This window comes from Pristiophorus japonicus, chromosome 2 (genome assembly GCF_044704955.1).
Source record: "Pristiophorus japonicus isolate sPriJap1 chromosome 2, sPriJap1.hap1, whole genome shotgun sequence".
NCBI classification, from domain to species: Eukaryota; Metazoa; Chordata; class Chondrichthyes; family Pristiophoridae; genus Pristiophorus; species Pristiophorus japonicus.
In genome coordinates this window covers 52,918,798-52,944,507 of record NC_091978.1, presented here as the reverse complement: position 1 = coordinate 52,944,507, position 25,710 = coordinate 52,918,798, and the positions used below count along the sequence as shown (strand labels likewise).

At 45.3% G+C, this 25,710-nt stretch overlaps 1 protein-coding gene across 1 annotated transcript; it reads right to left on the bottom strand.

Annotated features, from left to right (window-relative positions):
- Window positions 1-1,099: 1,099 nt before the first annotated feature.
- Window positions 1,100-13,108, bottom strand: LOC139237932 (zinc finger protein 271-like). The gene is made up of 2 exons (XM_070867256.1): window positions 13,061-13,108; window positions 1,100-2,643 (listed from the first exon to the last, which is right to left on the bottom strand). Exon 2 carries the CDS (start codon window positions 2,532-2,534, stop codon window positions 1,245-1,247), a length of 1,290 nt encoding a protein of 429 aa, XP_070723357.1. The 5' UTR covers window positions 2,535-2,643; window positions 13,061-13,108; the 3' UTR covers window positions 1,100-1,244.
- Between the last annotated feature and the right edge of the window lie 12,602 nt (window positions 13,109-25,710).

The following is a 25,710-nucleotide window of genomic DNA, read 5'->3' as shown; positions in this document are numbered from 1 at the left end:
GGCTCCCAGGTGGCAGTGGGAATGTTGCACTTTATCAAGGAGGTTTTGAGGGTGTCCTTGAAATGTTTCATCTGCCCACCTGGGGCTTGCTTGCCGTGTAGGAGTTCCGAGTAGAGTTCAGAGTAGACCTAATCCACGTCCGGAGTCAAGCAGGGCTGCGACATCGCGCCAACCCTCTTCTCGATCTTCCTCACTGCAATGCTCCATCTCGCGCTCAACAAGCTCCCCTCTGGCGTGGAACTAAACTATCGAACCAGTGGGAACCTGTTCAACCTTCGTCGCGTCCAGGCTAGATCCAAGACCATCCCATCCTCAATCATCAAACTACAGTACGCGGACGACGCTTGCGTCTGCGCACATTCAGAGGCTGAACTCCAAGTCATTGTCAACATCTTCACTGAGGCGTACGAAAGCATGGGTCTTACACTAAACATCCGTAAGACAAAGGTCCTCCACCAACCTTCTTTATCTGGAGATCAAATGTCTGTTGTATAATTGTACCAGCAGTTAACGGGCTCCTGTGAATTCCTCTGTCTGCTATTTTAGTACAGACTTTAACCAATTTATTTTAAACGGGTTTATTTTAAATAAGTTAACTTGCCTTAAAATGGTAGACTTAGGACTGCCACGCACACGTTATAATTATTCCACAAAGATTTTCAGAGTACATTTTAGACTGGAAACTTAAACCTGCCGTTTCATTTTCAGTTAGGAACAGATCGCAGTTTTACACCAATCTCTGATTTGACAGCACATTTCCAGCATACACTGTTGTTCTTCCTGACTCTAAATACAGTTGTAAAGGAGCCTTCTGTTCCGTGCCTAGGAGCTCTGAACCATGGAAGAGCGCGGCTGGGACACATTTCTTACACACCTCAGGATTAATCCACACGGGGACTTTGTTGTCAGTGAAGAGAGACGAGAAAGACCAAAGTACTGTTTGCCCCTCTCAGTGTGACCCTGAAGGACTGTGACCAGGCTGAAGTTCTGTTCCCGTCATATGATCCTCCGCCCCCCCACCCCCCCCCGCATTGTCCTTTCTGAGCTCCAGCTAGGTGATGCTAAACACTCAAGTGGGAAAGACAAAAATCTGCAAGAATGAATTGAAAATAAAGCTGATTTATTGGACATATATCCAGGATATTAAACTCCAGCTCAGTTATAGGGGTTATTAACATCAGCAGAAACAAACCCCAACTGGTTCAGTCCTGGATGTGATTAACAGCAGAATCCAACTGCGGCAGTCACTTGTGAACTCTCTGGTGTGTCAGCAGGCTGGACCATTGATTAAATTCCTTCCCACACTCAGAGCAGGTGAACGGCCTCTCCCCAGTATGAATGCATTGGTGTGTCAGAAGATCCTTTTTGCTTTTAAAACTCTTCTCACAGTCTGAACATTTAAACGGTTTCTTATTGGTGTGAATAAGTTGGTGAGCGAGTAGGTGTGGTGACTGAGTAAATCCCTTCCCACACACAGAGCAGGTGAATGGCCTCTCCCCAGTGTGAACTCGCTGGTGTGTCAGCAAGTCCTTTTTGCTTTTAAAGCTCTTCTCACAATCAGAACATTTAAACGGTCTCTTATTGGTGTGAACAAGTTGGTGAGCGAGTAGGTGTGGTGACTGAGTAAATCCCTTCCCACACACAGAGCAGATGAATGGCCTCTCCCCGCTGTGAACTCGCTGGTGCGTCAGCAGGCTGGATGACTGAGTGAATCCCTTCCCACACACGAAGCAGGTGAACGGCCTCTCCCCAGTGTGAACTCGCTGGTGTACAGAGAGTTCAGATGATCGCCTGAACCCAGTCCCGCAGTGAGAGCATCTGAACGGTCTCTCGTCAGTGTGAACACGTTGATGGCACATCAGTTCCCCAGAACTTTTATAGCACTTCCCACAGTCCAAGCATTTAAAAGGTCTCTCGTCGGTGTGAACTCGCCGGTGCTTCAGCAGATTTGATGACTGAGTAAATCCCTTCCCACACTCGGGGCAGGTGAACGGCCTCTCCCCAGTGTGAACCCGCTGGTGCGTCTGCAGATCACGCGATCGCCCAAACCTCTTCCCGCAGTGAGAGCAGCTGTACGGTGTGTAACCGGTATGAATGTGCTGATGCTCCGTCAATGCCTCAGGGCGTTTAAAGCTCTTCTCACAGTCGGAGCATTTAAACTCTTTCTCGTCAGTGTGAACCCGTTGGTGCCTCAGCAGGGCAGAGAAATGAATGCATCCCTTCCCACACACAGAGCAGGTGAACAGCTTCTCCTCGGTGTGAATGTGCTGGTGTGTCAGCAGGGCAGATGACTGAGTGAATCCCTTCCCACACACGGGGCAGGTGAACGGCCTCTCCCCAGTGTGAACGCGTCGATGAATATCCAGCTCAAATGGGTAATTGAATCCTTTCCCACAATCGCCACATTTACACGGTTTGTCCCCGGTGTGACTGCGCTTGTGTCTCGACAGGCTTGATGATCGGGTGAAGCCTCGTCCACACACAGAACACGTGTACGGTTTATCCCCGCTGTGAATGGTGCTTTTTGCTTCCATGTTCAAAGGTCGATGATATTCAGGTTCTTATGAATGGAGTGACTCTGTCAGATCTTGATGTGATGTTTGGTTTGAGTTTCCTAACTACAAGTTCTCCCCTTCTCATACCCTGTAAAATTAATTTAAAACAGGAAAGAGAGCGTGAAAGAGACAAAAGTACAAAAGGAGGTTGTGAAATTGAGCTTGATGAATCTGGTCATTTGAGAGGCTGGCACTTGAAAAAGGTGACTGTGAGCTGCCAGATTGTTGTAAAAACCCAATTGGTTCATTGATGTCCTTCAGGGAAGAGAACCCGCCACCCAGTCTAGGCCTACACAAGGCTCTGGCCTCTATGGGAGGAGAGAGGTTGGAGGGGAATGGTGAAGGAGACACTCTTTTTTCATCTGCAACTCAACCAGAACTTTGACAGAACCTCCCAAACCCACGACCTCCACCACCATGAAGGACAATGTGTATGGGGACACCATCACCTCCCAAGATCCCCACCAAGTCACACACCATCCTGACTTGGACATAGATCGTTGTTCCTTCATCCTCAGTGGGTGAAAGTCCTGGAACTCCCTCCCCAATAGCACCGTGGGAGTGCCTTCACCACACAGACTACAGCGGTTCGATAGGCGACCCACCACCATCTTCTCAATGACAATTAAAGATGGGCGCTGGCCTTGCCAGCAACACCCACATCCCGGAATTAAAAGCCTCTAAAGAAATACTTGTTCCTAAAACAATTCTCTTTTACATTGTGCGGACAGTGTCTGTTTAACAAACTAATCTCCCCCAGAATCCACCTCCCTGGATAATCCTACATGGGAAACTGTTGGTCCTACTGGGCTCAGAAATACTGGGGGTTAAACCCAGCAGCTTTTCCTCCATCTCTACTCCAGCTCAAACTGATGCAACAAACAGACCCACACAGGAGGCCAGGGAGCGACTTCCGTATCCAGTGCCCACCCCAATACAGAGCGGCCCGGAATTGCTGGGCCTGCTGTATAAATGCAAGCTGTTGTTTTCCTTGTGTGGGGGAGGCGCTGCCCCCTGGGTTTCCTGGTGCCGTGGCCCTGGCCGCATGTCCGGCGGCTCTGACTCGGGGCCTGAGACCTGCACTCAGTGTTGCTGAGGCCGCTCTCGCTCCGCTCAGTCTCCGGGAGCCGCTCCGCGCAGGAAGGCAGTCTCCGGGGACCAGCCCTTCCCACGTCTGCGCATTGCACCCCTGCTGATGGAGATAGGCAGTACTCCACCGCAAGGAGCACTCTGGGTAAGAGCATCCGCCATTGTAAGTATTACGTTTCCCTGGAGTTCCTATTCTAAGTTTCAGACACTCCTGTGCCACGTGGACCAGGCGTTTAAAGGCCATTAATTTCCCTCGTTCCATGTTGCTGTTAGTTAGTTAAAGGTACAGAGATTGATTTCCCCTCATTGTGTATAGACTTCAAGAGGACATAGACAAGGTAGTGGAATGGGCAGACACGTGGCAGATAAAATTTAGCGCAGAAAAGTGCGGAGTGATAAATTTTGGTAGGAAGAACGAGGAGAGACAATATAAACTAAAAGGTACAATCTAAAGGGGTGCATGAACAGACAGAAGTGCATAAATCGTTGAAGGTGGCAGGGCAGGTTGAGAAAGCAGTTAAAAAAGCATACAGGATCTTGGGTTTCATAAATAGAAGGCTAGAGTACAAAAGCAAGGAAGCTATGATGAACCTTTATAAAACACTAGTTTGGCCTCAACTGGAGTATTGTGTCCAATTCTGGGCACCACACTCTCGGAAGGATGCGAAAAATTTGGAGAGGGTACAGAGATATTTACTAGAATAGTTCCAGTGATGAAGGATTACAGTTAGGTGGATAGACTGGAGAAGCTGGGGCTATTCTCCTGAAAGCAGAGAAGGCCAAGAGGAGACTTGATTGGTGTTTTGAATCATGAAATGTTTAGATATAGTAAATATAGAGAAACTGTTTCCAATGGCTGATGGTTCGATAACCAGAGGAAACAAATTTAAGGTGATTGGCAAAAGAATCAGAGGCGACATAAAAAAATCTTTAATGACACAGTGAGTGGTTAGGATTTGGAGTGCACTGCTTGATGGGGTGGTGGATACAGATTCAATAGTAGCCTTCAAAAGGGAACACCTCAAAAATTGAGTTGATCAGAGAGAGCACCTGATTGAATTTATTTGAGGAGTGGACAGTAGTGGGCAAGGGAGTGTCAATGGATGTTTAAAAGGACTTCCAGAAAGCATTTGATAAAGTCCCACATAAGAGATTGTTATCTAAGGTTCAAGTCCATGCAAATGAGGGCAAATTATTGACCTGGTCAGGAAATTGGCTGAGTGGCAGGAGACAGAGAGTAAGGATAATAGAGTATAGGTACTCAAATTGGCAGGATGTGACTCGTGGTGTCCCACATGGATCTGTGTTGGCGGCCCAACTATTCACAGTATTTATTAACAATTACACGATGGCATAGAAAGTCATATATCCAAATTTGCCGATGACACAAAGATAGACAGCACTGTAGGCAGTGTAGATGAAAGCATAAAATTACAAAGGGATATCGATAGATTAAGTGAATGGGCAAAACTGTGGCAAATGGATTTCAGTGTAAGCAAATGTGAGGTCATCCACTTTGGAGCTAAAAAGGATAGAATAGGGTACTTTCTAAATGGTGAAAAGCGAAAAAAAAGTGGAAGTCCAAAAAGACTTGGGGGTTCAGGTACATAGATCATTAAAATGTCATGAACAGGTACATAAAATAATCAAAAAGGCTAATATAATGCTGGGCTTTATATCTAGAGGACTAGAACACAAGGGGGTAGAAGTTATACTGCGGCTGTACAAAACCACACCTGGAGTACTGTGAGCAGTTCTGGGCACCACACCTTAGGAAGGATATATTGGCCTTGGAGGGAGTGCAGCATAAGTTTACCAGAATTATACCCGGACTCCAAAGGGTTAAATTACGAGGAGAGATTACACAAATTAGGGTTGTATTCCCTAGAAATTAGAAGCTTAAGGGGTGATCTGATCGAAGTTTTCAGGATATTAAGGGGAAAAGATAGGGCAGATAGAGAGAAACTATTTCTGCTGGTTGGGGAGTCTAGGACTATGGGGCAGAGTGTAACAATTAGAGCCAGAACTTTCAGGAGTGAAATTAGGAAACACTTCTACACACAACGAGGAAGGAGGCATTGCAGGACCTGGTTCTGGGGAATACGGAGGGTCAAGTAGAGCATGTGTCAGTGGGGGAACATTTAGGGAACAGTGATCCTAGTATCATAAGGTTTAGACTAGCTATGGAAAAGGACAACAACTTGTATTTATATAGCGCCTTTAACGTAGTGAAATGTCCCAAGGTGCTTCACAGGAGTATTATGAGATAAACAATTTGGCACCGAGCCGCATAATGAGAAATCAGTGCAGGTGACCAAAGGCTTGGTCAAAGAAGTAGGTTTTAAGGATTGTCTCAAGGAGGAAAAAGAGGTAGAGAGGTGAAGAGGTTTAAGGAGGGAATTCCAAAACTTAGGGCCAAGGCAACAGAAGGTATGGCCAGCAATGGTTGAGCGATTATAATCAGGGATGCTCAAGAATGCAGAATTAGAGGAATACAGACATCTCGGGTGGGGGAATGGGGGCGGTTGTGGGGCTGGAGGAAATAACAGAGATAGGGAGGGGCGAGGCCATGGAGGGATTTGAAAACAAGGATGAGAATTTTGAAATCGAGGCATTACTTTAATCGGGAGCCAATGTAGGTCAGCGAGCCATGGGGTGATGGATGAGCGGGACTTGGTACGAGTTAGGACATGGGAAGCCGGATCACCTCTAGCATACGTAGGGCAAAATGTGGGAGGGGAGGCTAGTCAGGAGTGCGTTGGAATATTCAAGTCTAGAGGTAACAACGGCATGGATGAGGGCTCCAGCTGCGGATGAGCTGAGGCAAGGGCGGCATGGATGAGTCTAGGGAGAAATCTAGAGTAAAAATACCCAATTGGAAGAAGGTCAATTTCAGTGGGTTGAGAATGGATCTGGCCCGGGTAACTTGGAAGGCTGGCAAAACTGTAATCGAACAATCGGCTGCCTTTAAAGAGGAGATGGCTTGGGTACAGTCGAGGTACATTCCCACGAGTAATCAGTGGAGGGGAGCGTGATAGACTTTAGGAAGACTGGTGAAATGGCAGATGAAATACAACACAGAAAAATGTGAAGTGATGCATTTTAGTAGAAACATAAGAACATAAGAAACAGGAGCAGTAGTAGGCCATACGGCCCCTCGAGCCTGCTCCGCCATTTAATACGATCATGGCTGATCCGATCATGGATTCGGGTCCATTTCCCTGCCCACTCCTCATAACCCCTTATTGGTTAAGAAACTGAATAAATTTAAGACCGAGATAGACAATGTCCCAGCTTCCACAGCTCTCTGGGACAGAGAATTCCATAGATTTACAACCCTCAGAGAAGAAATTCCTCCTCATCTCAGTTTTAAATGGCTGGCCTCTTAAGATTATGCCCCCTAGTTCTAGTCTCCCCTATCAGTGGAAACATCCTCTCTGCATCCACCTTGTCAAGCCCCCTCATAATCTTATATGTTTCGATAAGATCACCTCTCATTCTTCTGAATTCCAATGAGTAGAGGCCCAATCTACTCAACTTTTCCTCGTAAGTCAACCCTCTCATCTCCAGAATCAACCTAGTGAACCTTCTCTGAACTGCCTCCAAAGTAAGTATATCCTTTCGTAAATATGGAAACAAAACTGTACAGTTGTGGCCTCACCAATACCTTGTATAACTGTAGCAAGACTTCCCTGCTTTTATACTCCACCTCTTTTGCAATAAAGGTGAAGATTCCATTGGCCTTCCTGATCACTTGCTGTACCTGCATACTAATCTTTTGTGTTTCATGCACAAGTACCCTCAGGTCCCGCTGTACTTTGCAATTTTTCTCCATTTAAATAATAACTTGCTCTGTAATTTTTTTTCTGCCGAAGTGCATGACCTCACACTTTCCGACATTATACTCCATCTGCCAAATTTTTTCCCACTCACCTAGCTTGCCTATGTCCTTTTGCAGATTTTTTGTGTGCTCCTCACTCATTGCTTTTCCTCTCATCTTTGTATCAGCAAACTTGGCTAAATTACACTCAGTCCCTTCTTCCAAGTCGTTAATATAGATTGTAAATAGTTGGGGTCCCAGCACTGATCCCTGCAGCACCCCACTAGTTACTGATTGCCAACCCAAGCATGAACCATTTATTCCGATTCTTTGCTTTCTGTTAGTTAGCCAATCCTCTATCCATGCTAATATATTACCCCCAACCCCGTGAACTTTTATCTTGTGCAGTAACCTTTTATCTTGTGTAGTAACCTTTTATCTGGCACCTTGTCAAATGCCTTCTGGAAATCCAAATACACCACATCCACTGGTTCCCCTTTATCCACCCTGTTCGTTACATCCTCAAAGAATTCCAGCAACTTGGTCAAACATGACTTCCCCTTCATAAATCCATGCCTGAATGAAACTTTTCCAAATGTCCTGCTACTGTTTCTTTAATAATGGATTCCAATATTTTCCCAACCGCAGATGTTAGGCTAACTGGTCTATAGTTTCCTGCTTTTTGTCTACCCCTTTTTAAAATAGGGGCGTTACATTTGCAGTTTTCCAATCTGCAGGGACCTCCCCAGAATCCAGGGAATTTTGGTAAATTACAATCTATGCATCCACTATCCCTGCCGCTACTTCTCTTAAGACCCTAGGATGCAAACCATCAGGTCCAGGGGATTTATCTGCCTTTAGTCCCATTATCCCACTGAGTACCACCTCCTTAGTGATTGTGATTGTAAAAGTTCCTCCCCCCTATAGCCTCTTGACTATCCACTGTTGGGATATTGTTGGTCCTCTACCGTAAAAACTGATACAAAATATTTGTTCTGAGTTTCTGCCATCTCCATGTTTCCCATTACTAATTCCCTGGTCTCATCCTCTGAGGGACCAACATTTACTTTAGCCACTCTTTTCCTTTTTATATACCTGTAGAAACTCTTGCTATCTGTTTTTATATTTTGTGCTAGTTTACTTTCATAGTCTATCTTCCCTTTCTTAATCATTTTTTTAGTCATTCTTTGCTGGCTTTTAAAAGCTTCCCAATCTTCTGTCCTCCCACTGGTTTTGGCCACTTTGTATGCCCTTGTTTTTAATTGGATACCGTCCTTTATTTCTTTAGTTAGCCACGGATGGCTATCTTTTCTTTTACACCCTTTCCTCATCACTGGAATATATTTTTCTTGAGTTGTGAAGTATCTCCTTAAATGTACGCCACTGTTCATCAACCGTCCTACACTTTAATCTATTTTCCCAGTCCACTTTAACCAATTTCTTCCTTCATACCCTCCTTTATTTAAGCTTAGTACGCTGGTTTGAGATCCAACTTTCTCACCCTCCATCTGAATTTGAAATTCAACCATGAAATCATTCCAAGGGGATCCTTTACTAGGAGAAAGAATGAGGCGAGGACATATAAACTCAATGGTACAATCCTAAAGGGGGTGCTCCAACTGAGAGGTCTAGGGGTATGTGTGCATAAATCGTTGAAAATGGCAGGGTAGGTTGAGAAAGCAGTTAAAAGGCTTACGGGATCATGGGCTTCATAAATAGAGGTATAGAATACAAAATTATGGAAATTATGATGAACCTGAAAAAACACTGGTTCAGCCCCAACTGGTGTACTGTGTACAATTCTGGGCACTGCGCTTTAGAAAGGATGTGAAGGCCTGAGAGAAGGTGCAGAAAAGATTTACGAGAATGATTCCAGAAATGAGGGACTTCAGTTACGTTGATAGACTGGAGAAGCTGGGGGTGTTCTCCTTGGAGCAGAGTAGGTTGACAGATTTGATCAAGCTGTTCAAAATCATGAGGGGTTTAGACAGGGTAGATTGAGAGAAACTGTTCCTATTGGCAGAAGTGTCGAGAACCAGAGGACACAGATTTAAGCTGATTGGCAAAAAAACCAAATGCGATGCAAGAAAAACCTTTTTTTACTCAGCGAGTGGTTAGGATCTGGAATGCACAGCCCGAAAGGGTGGTGGAGGCAGACTCAACTTTAGCTTTCAAAGGGGAGTTGGATAAATATCTGAAGGATAAAAAATAGCAGGGCTACGGGGAAAGAGCAGGGGAGTGGGACTAGCTGAGAGTCGGTACGGGCTCAACGGGCCGAATGGCCTCCTTCCGTGCTGTAACCATTCCACGATTCTAGGGTGAGAGCAAGAAACTGCAGCAATAGTCATCAATGTACTGGAAAAAGAGAGGGAGGGGACCTGAACAGGACTGGACAAAGAATGTCCCAAGGCCCCAAACAGTCCTTCCAGGTGAAACAGCAATTTACACATACTGATTGCAATTTAGTATGTTGCATTCGCTGCTCACTTTGTGGTCTCCTCTACATTGGAGAAATCAAATGCAGATTGAGTGACCGCTTCATGGAAAACCTGTGTTCAGTCCATAAGGGTGACCCCGAGCTTCAGTCACCTGTCACTTTAATTCTCCACTCCACTCCCACCCTGAATTCACCGTCCTCAGCCTCTTACACTGATCCAATGAAGCTCGAGGAACAGTACCTCATCTTTCGATTAGGCACTTTACAGCCTTCTGGACTCCACATGGAGTTCAACAATTTAAGACTATAACCTCTGCCCCTATTTTTTCAGGCAGCAGCTGTTGATAATTCTGCCATTCACACTTGCAGAATTTAACCACTTAGGAAATAAGGGATGGTATCAAATTGAAAACAAGGGCATACAATGTGACCAAGACTAGTGGGAGGCCAGAGGATCGGGAAACTTTTAAAAGCTAGCAAAGAATGACTAAAAAAGAGAGAGGGGGAAGATAGATTATGAAAGTAAACTAGCATGAAATATAAAAACAGATAGCGAGAGTTTCTACAGATACAGAGTGAACCGCCATTATCCGGAACCCTCGGGACCTGGCCTGTTCTGGATATGGGATTTTTCCAGACGAGGCATGGTCATGTTAAATTGGATGGTACAGGTCCGGAGCAAGGGGATATCAGGGCTGGCTGGCTTGGGGCTGGGGGTGTGGCAGAGAGATCATGGGGGGAGGGGGGCGGGGGATGCGGTGGATCGCGGGGTCAGGCCAGTGATTGTGGGAGTTGACAGCGAGGAAGAACTTCAATTTGTTCATGTCGGAGTTCTGCGCCTGCGCCACCCTGTGGCCGGGAATGTCCCGCTACTGCTTCCTTAATAATGGATTCCAGCATTTTCCCAACAACAGATGTTAGGCTAACTGGTCTATAGTTTCCTGCTTTTTGTCTGCCACCTTTTTTAAATAGGGGTGTTACATTTGCGGTTTTCCAATCCACAGGGACGATCCCAGAATTGTTTTAATGATCTGGACAAGGGGTGTTCTGGATAAGGGGGGTTCAACCTGTACATAAAAAGGAAAAGTGGCTAAAGTAAATGTTGGTCCCCCAGAGGATGAGTCTGGGGAATTAATAATGGAGAACAGGGAAATGGCAGAGATGCTGAACAAATATTTTGTATCAGTCTTCACAGTAGAAGACACTAAAAACATTCCAATAGTGGATAATCAAGGGCTAAAGGGAGGGAGGAACGAACTTAATACAATCACTAAAGAAGAAGTACTCATTAAAACAATGGAACTAAAGGCAGACAAGTCCCCTGGACCTGATGGCTTACATCCTAGGGTCTTAAAAGAAGTGGCTGCAGAGATAGTGGATGCATTGGTTGTAATCTAACAAAATTTCCTGGATTCTGGGGTGGTCCCTGTGGATTGGAAAACCGCAAATGTAACACCCCTATTTAAAAAAGGTGGCAGACAAAAAGCAGGAAACTATAGACCAGTTAGCCTAACATCTGTTGTTGGGAAAATGCTGGAGTCCATTATTAAGGAAGCAGTAGCGGGACATTTGGAAAAGCATAATTCAATCAAGCAGTCAGCATGGTTTTATGAAAGGGAAAATCATGTTTGACAAATGGAGTTCTTTGAGGATGTAACAAGCAATGTGAATGAGGGGGAACCAGTAGATGTGGATTCCCAGAAGGCATTTGATAAGGTGCCACATAAGAGGTTACTGCACAAGATAAAAATCACAGGGTTGGGGGTAATATATTAACATGGATAGCAGATTGTCTAACTAACAGAACACAGAGTCAGGATAAATGGGTTATTTTCCAGTTAGCAAACAGTGCCGCAGGGATCGGTGCTGGGCCTCAACTATTTACAATTTACATTAATAACGTGGATGAAGGGACCGAGTGTAATGTAGCCAAGTTTGCTGATGATACAAAGATGGGTGGAAAAGCAAATTGTGAGGATACAAAAAAATCTGCAAAGGGATATAGACAGACTAAGTGAGTGGGTAAAAATTTGGCAGATGGAGTATAATGTTGTAAATTGGCAGAAAAAAATAGAAGCGCAAATTATAATTTAAATGGAGTTAAATTGCAAAGTGCTGCAGTACAGAGGGACCTGGGGGTCCTTGTGCAAGAAATACAAAAAGTTAGTATGCAGGTAAAGCAAGTAATCAGGAAGACAAATGGAATGTTGGCTTTTATTGCAAGGGGCATAGAGTATAAAAGCAGAGAAGTCCAGCTACAACTGTACAGGGTATTGGTGAGGCCACACTTGGGAGTACTGCATACAGTTTTGGTCTCTGTATTTAAGGAAGGATATACTTGCATTGGAGGCAGTTCAGAGAAGATTTACTAGGTTGATTCTGGAGATCAGGGGGTTGACTTATGAAAATTGAGTAGTTCAGAGGAATGAGGGGTGATCAAAACTTAAGATAATGAGGGGGCTCGACAAAGTGGATGCAGAAAGGATATTTCCACATAGGGGAAACTAAAACTAAGGGACATAGTCTCAGAATTAAGAAAATGAGAAGGAATTTCTTCTGAGTTGTAAATCTGTGGAATTTGCTGCCTCAGAGAGCTGTGGAAGTTGGGACATTGAATAAATTTAAGACAGAAATTTTGAGCGATAAGGGAATAAGAGGTTATGGGGAGCAGGCAGGGAAGTGGAACTGAGTCCATGATCGTATCAGCCATTATCTTATTAAATGGCGGAGCAGGTTCGAGGGGTCGTATGGCCTACTCCTGCTCCTATTTCCTATGTCCTTCTGTTCTGCCTTCCACCCTATCACAGACCGTCCCTTTTGTTCCTTCCTCCCCTCCCCCGCTTAAAATCTGTTAAATCTCTAACTGTTTCCAGTTCTGACCAAGGATCCCAGACCTGAACCGTTAACTCTGTTTCTCTCTCCACAGAGGCTGCCTGTCCCGTCCCGTCTCGCTGAGTGCTTACAGCATTTTCTGTTTTTAATGCTGGAAATACTATGACAGGGATGGAGTAAATATTGCAAACTGGAACAGCAGAATCACCCACTGGGCCCTGGGCTGCAGGCTGCCGCTCGGTGTTGGTGGGTGAAGAGCCGCAATCACTGAAGGAAAGGGAGTTTTCCCCGGAATCAGAGGGGTAAAAACTAAAGGCAAATCCAAACCTGAGAGTCCGCCGATCGGCACCCCGAGCTGAGCTTTTTCAATTTGATGGAGCGCGCTCGAGCGACATGTGACAGTCTGATTGACGGGAGTCTTCGACCAATAGGGAGCGAGTGGGGCGGGTCTGGAGGAGTTTCCGACCAATGAGATCACGGGAGCAGTGGGAGGACGGCGGCAGGTGTCGTGTGGGACGTGTTGACGTCATGAAAGGTGCAGACGTCATGACGTAAATGCAACTTGGTTCTCCTGAGTGAGGGAAGCTGGGGGGGTAATGGTTGATTGACATGCTGTGCTGACCCTTGACCTCCCTTGCTGCTGCGTCCCAGTGCAAACCAAGACAGGTTGCACATTACGGTTGCACCCTGTGAGGGTTGTCAGTTGATCCCAGCCTGGGCTGCAGTTGGGGAGACTGCAGTTAACCTCAGTGCCCTGGGCTCCTGTTACTGATCACTGTCCAGTCACCCCAGCAGCAAAGGCCAAGTCTGCAAAGGGGCATTTTTTTGGACCGTGATGTCCCAAGGTTGAATAGATTGCCAACAATCACTGCATACCTTCACACATTGGCTCTTCAGAGGGGCATTAGAAGGCAACCAGAGACCTTCACTATAAAGGAATAGGAGGATATGTTGAGGGGGTGCGAGGAGGATTGTGTGGAGTATAAACCCTGCCATGGACCAGTTGGGTGAAATGGCCTATTTCTGTGCTGTACATTCTATGTAAAACCATGAAAGGGCACATCAAGTGAATCGTCAGCAACAATACTTTAAAACTGTAATTAATAGTGGCAGTTAACTGACAGTCATCAGAAATTGTCTAGGTGTTAATCATAGTGAAAAGGTGAGTCAACACTTGTAAATTGAGTGTAGCTCCTAAGGGCATAAAAGTCAACCATTTTTCAGAGCACAAAGTGATCTAAGCAGAATGTAGTTAAACAGAGTGGTTTATTCGGGAATTTGGAAAGAGGGGAAGATTAATTTTAAAACTACAAATAGGTAAGTGATATTTCACTGAGGCAGCGAACCTGCATGGGAGCAGCAGCGGGAGCTGAGGCAGAGGCTTAAAAGGCAAGACTCAACAGGCAACATTTGAAAGGGACCTCAGAGTTTAAAAGTGACATTGGCACAAGGGAAGTAGCTGATTGGTGAGGTTTTTTTTCCCTGTTAAGTTAGTACTTAATCTTTAAATAAAAGTTAGTGTAATGTCTGTAAGCTTGAATTGTTTGTCGCTCCACACTGTGGATGTGGACGTATTGTGTACTGCAACTGCATAGTTAATAATAAACAGAACCAGGCAGATTTCCAGAGGCTTCCGAGAGAGCTGCCTGCCATGTAGGAAGCTGTGTGTGCTTGTGCTCTGTGAATATATCACATTTGGCGGCGAGATGGGATTTTTCGGATGATTTAAAGCTTAAATTTTGTTGGTGAAGGATTCAGCCAGCCAACAGAGAGACTTTGGAAGTTTCTTTCTTTGGAAAAAGCTACAAAATCCGAGGTAAAATACAGCACATGGTGTGAACAGCGAGAGATTAAAATGGCAGGTGTTATCTGACATTTGAAAGAATATAGACACGACTGGGAATGTTTTAAAGCGTATGTGGATTGGCTAGAAATGTATTTCATTGCAAATAACATAATCGAAGTTCCAGACAATGCAGTCCAGAACCGGGATGTGTTGGAATGTAAGAAAGCGATCTTCTTATCAGAGGCAGGTCCGGCATTATATAACACTCTTGTAAATCTGCTTGTGCCTGACGAGCCAAAGGACACAATGCTTAAAGAGATTTTAACAAAGCTGGTGCAGCACTATAACCCCAAACCGTTAGAAATTGCTGAAAGCTATCGTTTTGGGATTCGGAATCAAAAGACTGATGGAAGAATCAGTGATTACATCGTAGCATTAAAAAAAGCTATCGATGCACTGTAATTTTGGAAACTTTCAAAACTGAGCATTACGGGATCATTTTGTTTGTGGGGTGAAAAATGATGCGATCAGAAGGAAGTTATTGACGACGGATGACTTGACTTTTGAGATTGCTTGTCAGACAACGAGGTCGATGGGCATGGCCGAACAATATTCCCAAGAATTAAATAATAATTATGGTTGTCAGTCAACCAAGGTAAATCACCTGCAGGTTCAAGGTAAAAGATGGTGGGGGCCCAAAGTCTCAGAAACTGGAAATTCTAACAGAGCGTCGAAGTCATGCTATAGGTGCCTGGGACAACACATTGGTCAAAGTTGTCCATACGTGAAGGCAGAGTGTTTCTTCTGCAGAAAGACTGGGCATCTTGCGAAGGCATGCCGATTGAAAGGTAAACCAGTTTTTAAAGCTATAAGTCCAGCGTTCAAAGCTATGAGTAGAAATCACAAGAGACTACATAGCATGGAAGAACAACAACAGGACGAGGAGATGTTAGAGTTACACATCATCAGGAGCACGAGGTTAACGGACGGCGATTCGGAAAGCATCCACACAGATGTTGCGGGATTCAAGATACCAATGGAAATTGACACAGGTGCATCCATGAGTGTAGTACCGGAGTCGCTGTACCTCGACAAATTGCGTGATTTCCAACTGGAGAAATCCAAGATAGAGCTGCGAGGCTACTCGGGAGAGAAAATTCCTGTGGTAGGTCGTATCAACGTACCGGTGAAATATAAAGATCAATTTCAGAACTTGCCTCTAATAGTAGTGAAAGGAGATAAGCCTGCCTTACTAGGAAGAAATTGGTTGAGCTCACTGAAGCTGGATTGGAGTAAGATTTTCTGTGTGGAAGCAAGATTTTCATCAACGGATGAAGTTATCAAGAAGTATCTGAAGATGTTCTGCAAAACGGGCAGTCCGATCCAAGGCTTCAAGGCGAGTGTCAGGGTACAGAAGGACGCTAGATCGGTTTACTACAAGCCACGTTCCACACCATATGCACTCAAGGAGAAAGTTGAGCAAGAATTCAAAAGACTAGAGACTGAGAACATTATTTGTAAGATAGATCGATGTAATTGGGCTACACCCATTGTTGTTGTACCTAAGTCCGATGGTAAGGTAAGATTGTGTGGTGATTATAAAGTAAATGTAAACTAGGTTCGAGAGGGTAATGTTCCCAATACATTGCCGAATGCAGAAGATTTGTTCACAACACTGACAGTTGGTCAGATCTTCTCAAAACTGGATCTTACGAATGCATGCTTACAGCTTGAACTAGATGAGGAGTCCAAGTCATAGAACATAAGAACATAAGAATTTGGAACAGGAGTAGGCCATCTAGCCCCTCGAGCCTGCTCCGCCATTCTACAAGATCATGGCTGATCTGGCCGTGGACTCAGCTCCACTTACCCGCCCGCTCCCCGTAACCCTTAATTCCCTTATTGGTTAAAAATCTATCTATCTGTGACTTGAATACATTCAATGAACTAGCCTCAACTGCTTCCTTGGGCATAGAATTCCACAGATTCACAACCCTCTGGGAGAAGAAATTCCTTCTCAACTCGGTTTTAAATTGGCTCCCCCGTATTTTGAGGCTGCGCCCCCTAGTTCTAGTCTCCCCGACCAGTGGAAACAACCTCTCTGCCTCTATCTTGTCTATCGCTTTCATTATTTTAAATGTTTCTATAAGATCACCCCTCATCCTTCTGAACTCCAACGAGTAAAGACCCAGTCTACTCAATCTATCATCATAAGGTAACCCCCCTCATCTCCGGAATCAGCCTAGTGAATCGTCTCTGTACCCCCTCCAAAGCTAGTATATCCTTCCTCAAGTAAGGTGACCAAAACTGCACGCAGTACTCCAGGTGCGGCCTTGCCAATACCCTATACAGTTGCAGAAGGACCTCCCTGCTTTTGTACTCCATCCCTCTCGCAATGAAGGCCAACATTCCATTCGCCTTCCTGATTACCTGCTGCACATGCAAACTAACTTTTTGGGATTCATGCACAAGGACCCCCAGGTCCTTCTGCACCGCAGCATGTTGTAATTTCTCCCCATTCAAATAATATTCCCTTTTACTGTTTTTTTCCCAAGGTGGATGACCTCACACTTTCCGACATTGTATTCCATCTGCCAAACCTTAGCCCATTCGCTTAACCTATCTAAATCTCTTTGCAGCCTTTCTGTGTCCTCTACACAACCCGCTTTCCCACTAATCTTTGTGTCATCTGAAAATTTTGTTACACTACACACTGTCCCTTCTTCCAGGTCATCTATGTATATTGTAAACAGTTGTGGTCCCAGCACCGATCCCTGTGGCACACCACTAACCACCGATTTCCAACCCAAAAAGGACCCATTTATCCCGACTCTCTGCTTTCTGTTAGCCAGCCAATTCTCTATCTAAGCTAATACATGTCTTCTGACTCCGCGTACCTTTATCTTCTGCAGTAACCTTTTGTGTGGCACCTTATCGAATGCCTTTTGAAAATCTAAATACACCACATCCATCGGTACACCTCTATCCACCATGCTCGTTATATCCTCAAAGAATTCCAGTAAATTAGTTAAACATGATTTCCCCTTCATGAATCCATTCTGTGTCTGCTTGATTGCACTATTCCTATCTAGATGTCCCGCTATTTCTTCCTTAATGATAGTTTCAAGCATTTTCCCCACTACAGATGTTAAACTAACCGGCCTATAGTTACCTGTCTTTTGTTGCCCCCTTTTTTAAACAGAGGCGTTACATTAGCTACTTTCCAATCCGCTGGTACCTCCCCAGAGTCCAGAGAATTTTGGTAGATTATAACGAATGCATCTGCTATAACTTCCGCCATCTCTTTTAATACCCTGGGATGCATTTCATCAGGACCAGGGGACTTGTCTACCTTGAGTCCCATTAGCCTGTCCAGCACTACCCCCCTAGTGATAGTGATTGTCTCAAGGTCCTCCCTTCCCACATTCCTGTGACCAGCAATTTTTGGCATGGTTTTTGTGTCTTCCACTGTGAAGACCGAAGCAAAATAATTGTTTGCGGTCTCAGCCATTTCCACATTTCCCATTATTAAATCCCCCTTCTCTTCGTCGAAGGGACCAACATTTACTTTAGTCACTCTCTTCCGTTTTATATATCGGTAAAAGCTTTTACTATCCGTTTTTATGTTTTACGCAAGTTTACCTTCGTAATCTATCTTTCCTTTCTTTATTGCTTTCTTAGTCATTCTTTGCTGTCGTTTAAAATTTTCCTAATCTTCTATTTTCCCACTAACCTTGGCCACCTTATACGCATTGGTTTTTAATTTGATACTCTCCTTTATTTCCTTGGTTATCCACGGCTGGATATCCCTTCTCTTACCGCCCTTCTTTTTCACTGGAATATATTTTTGTTGAGCACTATGAAAGAGCTCCTTAAAAGTCCTCCACTGTTCCTCAATTGTGCCACCGTTTAGTCTGTGTTTCCAGTCTACTTTAGCCAACTCTCTCCTCATCCCACTGTAGTCCCCTTTGTTTAAGCATAGTACGCTCGTTTTGAGACACTACTTCCTCACCCTCAATCTGTATTACAAATTCAACCATACTGTGATCACTCATTCCAAGAGGATCATTTACTCGGAGATCGTTTATTATTCCTGTCACATTATACAGGACCAGATCTAAGATAGCTTGCTCCCTTGTAGGTTCTGTAACATACTGTTCTAAGAAACAATCCCGTATGCATTCTATGAATTCCTCCTCTAGCCTACCCCGTGCGATTTGATTTGACCAATCGATATGTAGGTTAAAATCCCCCATGATTACTGCCGTTCCTTTTTCACATGCCTCCATTATTCCCTTGATTATTGCCCGCCCCACCGTGAAGTTATTATTTGGGGGCCTATAAACTATACCCACCAGTGACTTTTTCCCCTTACTATTTCTAATTTCCACCCACAATGATTCAATATTTTGTTCATTAGAGCCAATATCGTCTCTCACAACTGCCCTGATATCATCCTTTATTAACAGAGCTACCCCACCTCCTTTCCCTTCTTGTCTATCTTTCCGAATCGTCAGATACCCCTGTATGTTTAATTCCCAGTCTTGGCCACCCTGCAACCACGTTTCTGTAATGGCCACCAAATCATACCCATTTGTAATGATTTGTGCCGTCAACTCATTTACTTTATTTCGAATGCTGCGTGCGTTTAGATAAAGTGTTTTAATACTAGTTTTTAAACCATGATTTTTAGTTTTGACCCCTCCTGCAGCCCCTTTATATTCAATGGCCCTTTTTGTTTTTTGCCTTGGGTTTCTCTGCTCTCCACTTTTACTCATCTCCTTTCTGTCTTTTGCTTTTGTCTCCTTTTTGTTTCCCTCTGTCTCCCTGCATTGGTTCCCATCCCCCTGCCATATTAGTTTAACTCCTCCCCAACAGCACGAGCAAACACTCCCCCTAGGACATTGGTTCCGGTCCTGCCCAGGTGCAGACCATTCGGTTTGTACTGGTCCCACCTCTCCCAGAACCGGTTCCAATGCCCCAGGAATTTGAATCCCTCCCTGCTACATCACTGCTCAAGCCACGTATTCATCTGAGCTATCCTGCGATTCCTACTCTGACTAGCATGTGGCACTGGTAGCAATCCCAAATGTCAAATGTTTGACTATAAGTACTCATCTAGGCCTATATCAATTTAATAGGCTACCGTTTGGAGTGTCTTCTGCCCCTGCCATATTCCAAGGGGTGATGAACCAGATTTTGCAAGGTATTGAAGGGGTAGTATGTGATGTGGATGACATACTAATTTCAGCACCAAATAGGCAAATTGATAATAACATATTGAATGACGTCCTCAAATGGCTAGAGAAGCACAGAGTACGAGTGTCTGCTCGTAAGTGTGAGTTATTTAAAAACTCAGTGGAGTACTTAGGGTACAGAGTAGACAAAGATGGTTTACATCCAACCATGGAAAAATTGGATGCAATTAGAAATGCACCCACTCCCAGGAACGTCACTGAACTCTGTTCCTTCTTGGGTCTTTTGAACTATTATGGGAAGTTCCTACCAAATTTGGCTACAGTATTACATCCACTGAATGAACTTTTGGAAAAACAGGTCCATTGGAAGTGCTCAAAAGAATGCGATACAGCATTCAAGTAGTGTAAAAGCAACTTGGTAGAGAGCACCATGTTAGTTCACTATGACATATCTAAGGAGATTAAGCTAGCATGTGATGCTTCTCCGTATGGAGTTGGGGCAGTAATCTCTCATGTATTAAGTAGTGGGGAGGAGAGACCAATTGTTTTTGCTTCACGCACTCTCAGTGCCAGTGAGAGTAATTATGCGCAAATTGAAAGGGAAGCTTTGGCATTAATTTTTGGGGTCAAGAAGTTTCACAAATACTTGTATGGTCGTAAGTTTACCATCGTTACGGACCATAAGCCCCTAATAGCAATCCTCCATCCAAAGTCCCCAGTTCCAACATTAGCTGCAGCCCGAATGCAGAGATGGGCTTTGATTTTGTCAGCATATACATATGATATTGAATACAGACGATCAGCTGATCACAGTAATGCTGATGCAATGTCTAGATTGCCTTCCCCATCACAAGTTACACCCGATAGGGAAAAAGTTTTTTTATTTTTCATACATTGATGAACTGCCAGTCACAGCTGAAGAGATTGGTAGAGCAACCAAACGTGACCCAGTGATGTCAAAGGTGTATGAGTATATTGCAAATGGATGGCCAAACCAGGTAATAGACAAAGATACACATCCATTCTTCATTTGTAGGAATAAATTATCAGTCGATAAAGATTGTATCATGTGGGGTGCAAGAGTATAAATTCAGGTCCAAATTATTAGGAGACCTCCATGACCAGTGCCTGGGAATGTGCTTGACCAAGAATTTTGCAGGCAGTTATTTATGGTGGCCAGGTCTTGATAAAGATATAGAGTACAACATGAGTCAGTGTACGACATGTCAATCGGTAAGCAAGCAATTACCACCAGTACCATTACAGCCATGGAAATGGCCTCCTAGGGTGTGGCAAAGGCTACATATTGATTTTACTGAGTTAGAAGGACAACAATTGTTCATTGTGATTGATAGCCATTCGAAGTGGGTTGAGGTGTTTCCAATGTGGAAAATAACAAGTAAAACATTGGACATTTTACGAAAATTATTTTCTTCATTTGGCCTCCCTGAAGAAATTGTTTCGGATAATGGACCACAATTTCGTTCAGAAGAATTTGCACAATTCACGAGCAAAAACAGCGTGAAAAATAACAAGGTTCCACCGCCTGTGAGGAGGCGAGAGTCCAGGGTCGGAGGCCTATAAAAAGGTCGCGAGATCAGGAGTCGGGCAGCGTCGGTGAGGAGGCGACAGTCCGGGGTCGGAGGCCTATAAAAAGGTCGCGAGATCAGGAGTCGGGCAGCGTCGGTGAGGAGGCGAGAGTCCAGGGTCGGAGGCCTATAAAAAGGTCGCGAGATCAGGAGTCGGGCAGTGTCGGTGAGGAGGCGACAGTCCGGGGTCGGAGGCCTATAAAAAGGTCGCGAGATCAGGAGTCGGGCAGCGTCGGTGAGGAGGCGAGAGTCCAGGGTCGGAGGCCTATAAAAAGGTCGCGAGATCAGGAGTCGGGCAGCGTCAGTGAGGAGGCGACAGTCCGGGGTCGGAGGCCTATAAAAAGGCTGCGAAATCATGAGTCGGGCAGTGTCGGTGAGGAGGCGAGAGTCCGGGGTCGGAGGCCTATAAAAAGGCCGCGAGATCATGAGTCGGGCAGTGTCGGTGAGGAGGCGAGAGTCCGGGGTCGGAGGCCTATAAAAAGGCCGCGAGATCAGGAGTCGGGCAGTGTCGGTGAGGAGGCGAGAGTCCGGGGTCGGAGGCCTATAAAAAGGCTGCGAGATCATGAGTCGGGCAGTGTCGGTGAGGAGGCGACAGTCCGGGGTCGGAGGCCTATAAAAAGGCCGCGAGATCAGGAGTCGGGCAGTGTCGGTGAGGAGGCGAGAGTCCGGGGTCGGAGGCCTATAAAAAGGCCGCGAGATCAGGAGTCGGGCAGTGTCGGTGAGGAGGCGACAGTCCGGGGTCGGAGGCCTATAAAAAGGCCGCGAGATCAGGAGTCGGGCAGTGTCGGTGAGGAGGCGACAGTCCGGGGTCGGAGGCCTATAAAAAGGCCGCGAGATCAGGAGTCGGGCAGTGTCGGTGAGGAGGCGACAGTCCGGGGTCGGAGGCCTATAAAAAGGCCGCGAGATCAGGAGTCGGGCAGTGTCGGTGAGGAGGCGACAGTCCGGGGTCGGAGGCCTATAAAAAGGCCGCGAGATCAGGAGTCGGGCAGTGTCGGTGAGGAGGCCAGCCGGTGCAGCTGAAGGGAGAAGGCAATAAAGAATAGAAAGAAAGCGAAAGGTGACGTCACAGCCAAGGGGGTAAGTGATTGGCTGGTGATTGGTAAGTAGCTTTTCTTTTTCTTTCTTTATCAGCAAGTAACATTTAGCATTGTTGTTGCCAAATTAAGTTTATCTAATGGTTAAGTCATGGCAGGAGAGCTCGGACACGTGTTATGCTCCTCCTGTACTATGTGGGAACTCAGGGACGCTTCCGGTGTCCCTGACGACTACTTGTGTGGGAAGTGTATGTGCCTGCAGATCCTGACAGACCACATTGCGACACTGGAGCTGCGGGTGGATTCACTCTGGAGCATCCACGATGCTGAGAATGACGTGAATAGCACGTTTAGCGAGTTGGTCTCACCACAGGTAAAGGGTACACAGTCAGATAGTAAATGGGTGACCAACAGGAAGAGCAGTGCAAGGAAGGTAGTGCAGGGGTCACCTGCGGTCATCGCCCTGCAAAACAGATACACCACTTTTGGGGACTGTTGAGGGGAATTACTCATCAGGGGAGGGCAGCAGCAGCCAAGTTCATGTCACCATGGGTGGCTCTGCTGCACAGGAGGGCAGGAAAAAGAGTGGGAAAGATATACTGATAGGGGAATAGATAGGCATTTCTGCGGCCGCAACCGAGACTCCAGGATGGTATGTTGCCTCCCTGGTGCAAGGGTCAAGGATGTCTCGGAGCGGGTGCAGGACATTCTGAAAAGGGAGGGTGAACAGCCAGTTGTCGTGGTGCACATAGGTACCAACGATATAAGTAAAAAACGAGATGCGGTCCTACAAGACGAATTTAGGGAGCTAGGAGCTAAATTAAAAAGTGGGACCTCAAAAGTAATAATCTCAGGATTGCTACCAGTGCCACATGCTAGTCAGAGTAGAAATCGCAGGATAGATCAGATGAATACGTGGCTTGAGGAGTGGTGCATTGGAACTGGTTCTGGGGGAGGTGGCACCAGTTCAAACCGGATGGTCTGCACCTGGGCAGGACCGGAACCAATGTCCTAGGGGGAGTGTTTGCTAGTGCTGTTGGGGAGGAGTTAAACTAATATGGCAGCGGGGTAGGAACCTGTGCAGGGAGGCAGAGGGAAATAAAAGGGAGACAAAGGCAGAAGATAGAAAGGAGAATCGTAAAAGTGGAGGGCAGAGAATCCCAAGGCAAAAAACAAAAAGGGCCAGATTACAGCAAAATTCTAAAGGGGCAAGGTGTGTTAAAAAAACAAGCCTGAAGGCTCTGTGCATCAATGCAATGAGTATTCGGAATCAGGTGGACGAATTAACTGCGCAGATAGCAGTTAACGGATATGATGTAATTAGCATCACAGAGACATGGCTCCAGGGTGACCAAGGCTGGGAACTCAACATCCAGGGTATTCAACATTTAGGAAGGATAGACAGAGAGGAAAAGGAGGCGGGGTGACGTTGCTGGTTAAAGAGGAAATTAATGCAATAGTAAGGAAGGACATTGGCTTGGATGATGTGGAATCGGTATGGGTGGAGCTGCGGAATACCAAAGGGCAGAAAACACTGGTGGGAGTTGTGTACAGGCCATCAAACAGTAGTAGTGAGGTTGGGGACAGCATCAAACAAGAAATAAGGGATGTGTGCAATAAAGATACAGCAGTTATCATGGGCGACTTTAATTTACATATAAATTGGACTAACCAAACTGGTAGCAATGCGGTAGAGGAGGATTTCTTGGAGTGTATTAGGGATGGTTTTCTTAAGCAATATGTCAAGGAACCAACTAGAGAGCTGGCCATCCTAGACTGGGTGATGTGTAATGAGAAGGGACTAATTAGCAATCTTGTTGTGTGAGGCCCCTTGGGGAAGAGTGACCATAATATGGTAGAATTCTTTATTAAGATGGAGAGTGACACAGTTAATTCAGAAACTAGGGTCCTAAAATTCGACGGCACGAGGCGTGAATTGGATAGAATTCACTGGCAAATGATACTTAAAGGATTGATGGTGGATAGGCAATGGCAAATATTTATAGATCACATGGATGAACTTCAACAGTTGTACGTTCCTGTCTGGAGTAAAAATAAAACAGGGAAGATGGCTCAACCGTGGCTAACAAGGGAAAATGTTAGATCCAAGGAAGAGGCATATAAATTGGCCAGAAAAAGCAGCAAACCTGAGGACTGGGAGAAATTTAGAATTCAGCAGAGGAGGAAAAAGGGTTTAATTAGGAGGGGGAAAATAGAGTACGAGAGGAAGCTTGCCGGGAACATAAAAACTGACTGCAAAAGCTTCTATAGATATGTGAAGAGAAAAAGATTAGTGAAGACAAACGTAGGTCCCTTGCAGTCGGACTGAGGTGAATTAATAATGGGGAACAAAGAAATGACAGACCAATTGAACAAATACTTTGGTTCTGTCTTCACGAAGGAAGACACAAATGACCTTCCGGATGTACTAGGGGTGCGAGAGTCTAGTGAGAAGAAGCAACTGAAGGATATCCTTCTTAGACGGGAAATTGTGTTGGGGTAATTGATGGGATTGAAGGCTGATAATTCCCTGGGGCCTGATTGTCTGCATCCCAGAGTACTTAAGGAGGTGGCCCTAGAAATAGTGGAAGCATTGGTGATCATTTTGCAACAGTCTATTGACTCTGGATCAGTTCCTATGGACTGGGGGGTAGCTAATGTAACACACTTTTTAAAAAAGGAGCGAGAGAGAAAATGGATAATTATAGACCGGTTAGCCTGACATCAGTAGTGGGGAAAATGTTGGAATCAATTATTAAGGATGAAATAGCAACGCATTTGGAAAGCGGTGACAGGATCGGTCCAAGTCAGCATGGATTTATGAAAGGGAAGTCATGCTTGACCAATATTCTGGAATTTTTTGAGGATGTAACAAGTAGAGTGGAGAACCAGTGGATGTGGTGTATTTGGACTTTCAAAAGGCATTTGACAAGGTCCCACATAAGAGATTGGTGTGCAAGATCAAGGCACATGGTATTGGGGGTAATGTACTGGCGTGGATAGAGAATTGGTTGGCAGGCAGGAAGCAGAGAGTCGGGATAAACGGGTCCTTTTCGGAATGGGAGGCAGTGACTAGTGGAGTACCGCATGGCTCAGTGCTGACCCCAGCTCTTTACAATATACATTCATGATTTGGATGAAGGAATTGAGTGTAATATCTCCAAGTTTGCGGATAACACTAAACTGGGTGGCAGTGTGAGCTGTGAGGAGAATGCTAAGAGGCTGCAGGGTAATTTGGACAGGTTAGGTGAGTGGGCAAATGCATGGCAGATGCGGTATAATGTGGATAAATGTGAGGTTATCCATTTTGGTGGCAAAAACTCGAAGGCAGAATATTATCTGAATGGTGGCAGATTAGGAAAAGGGGAGG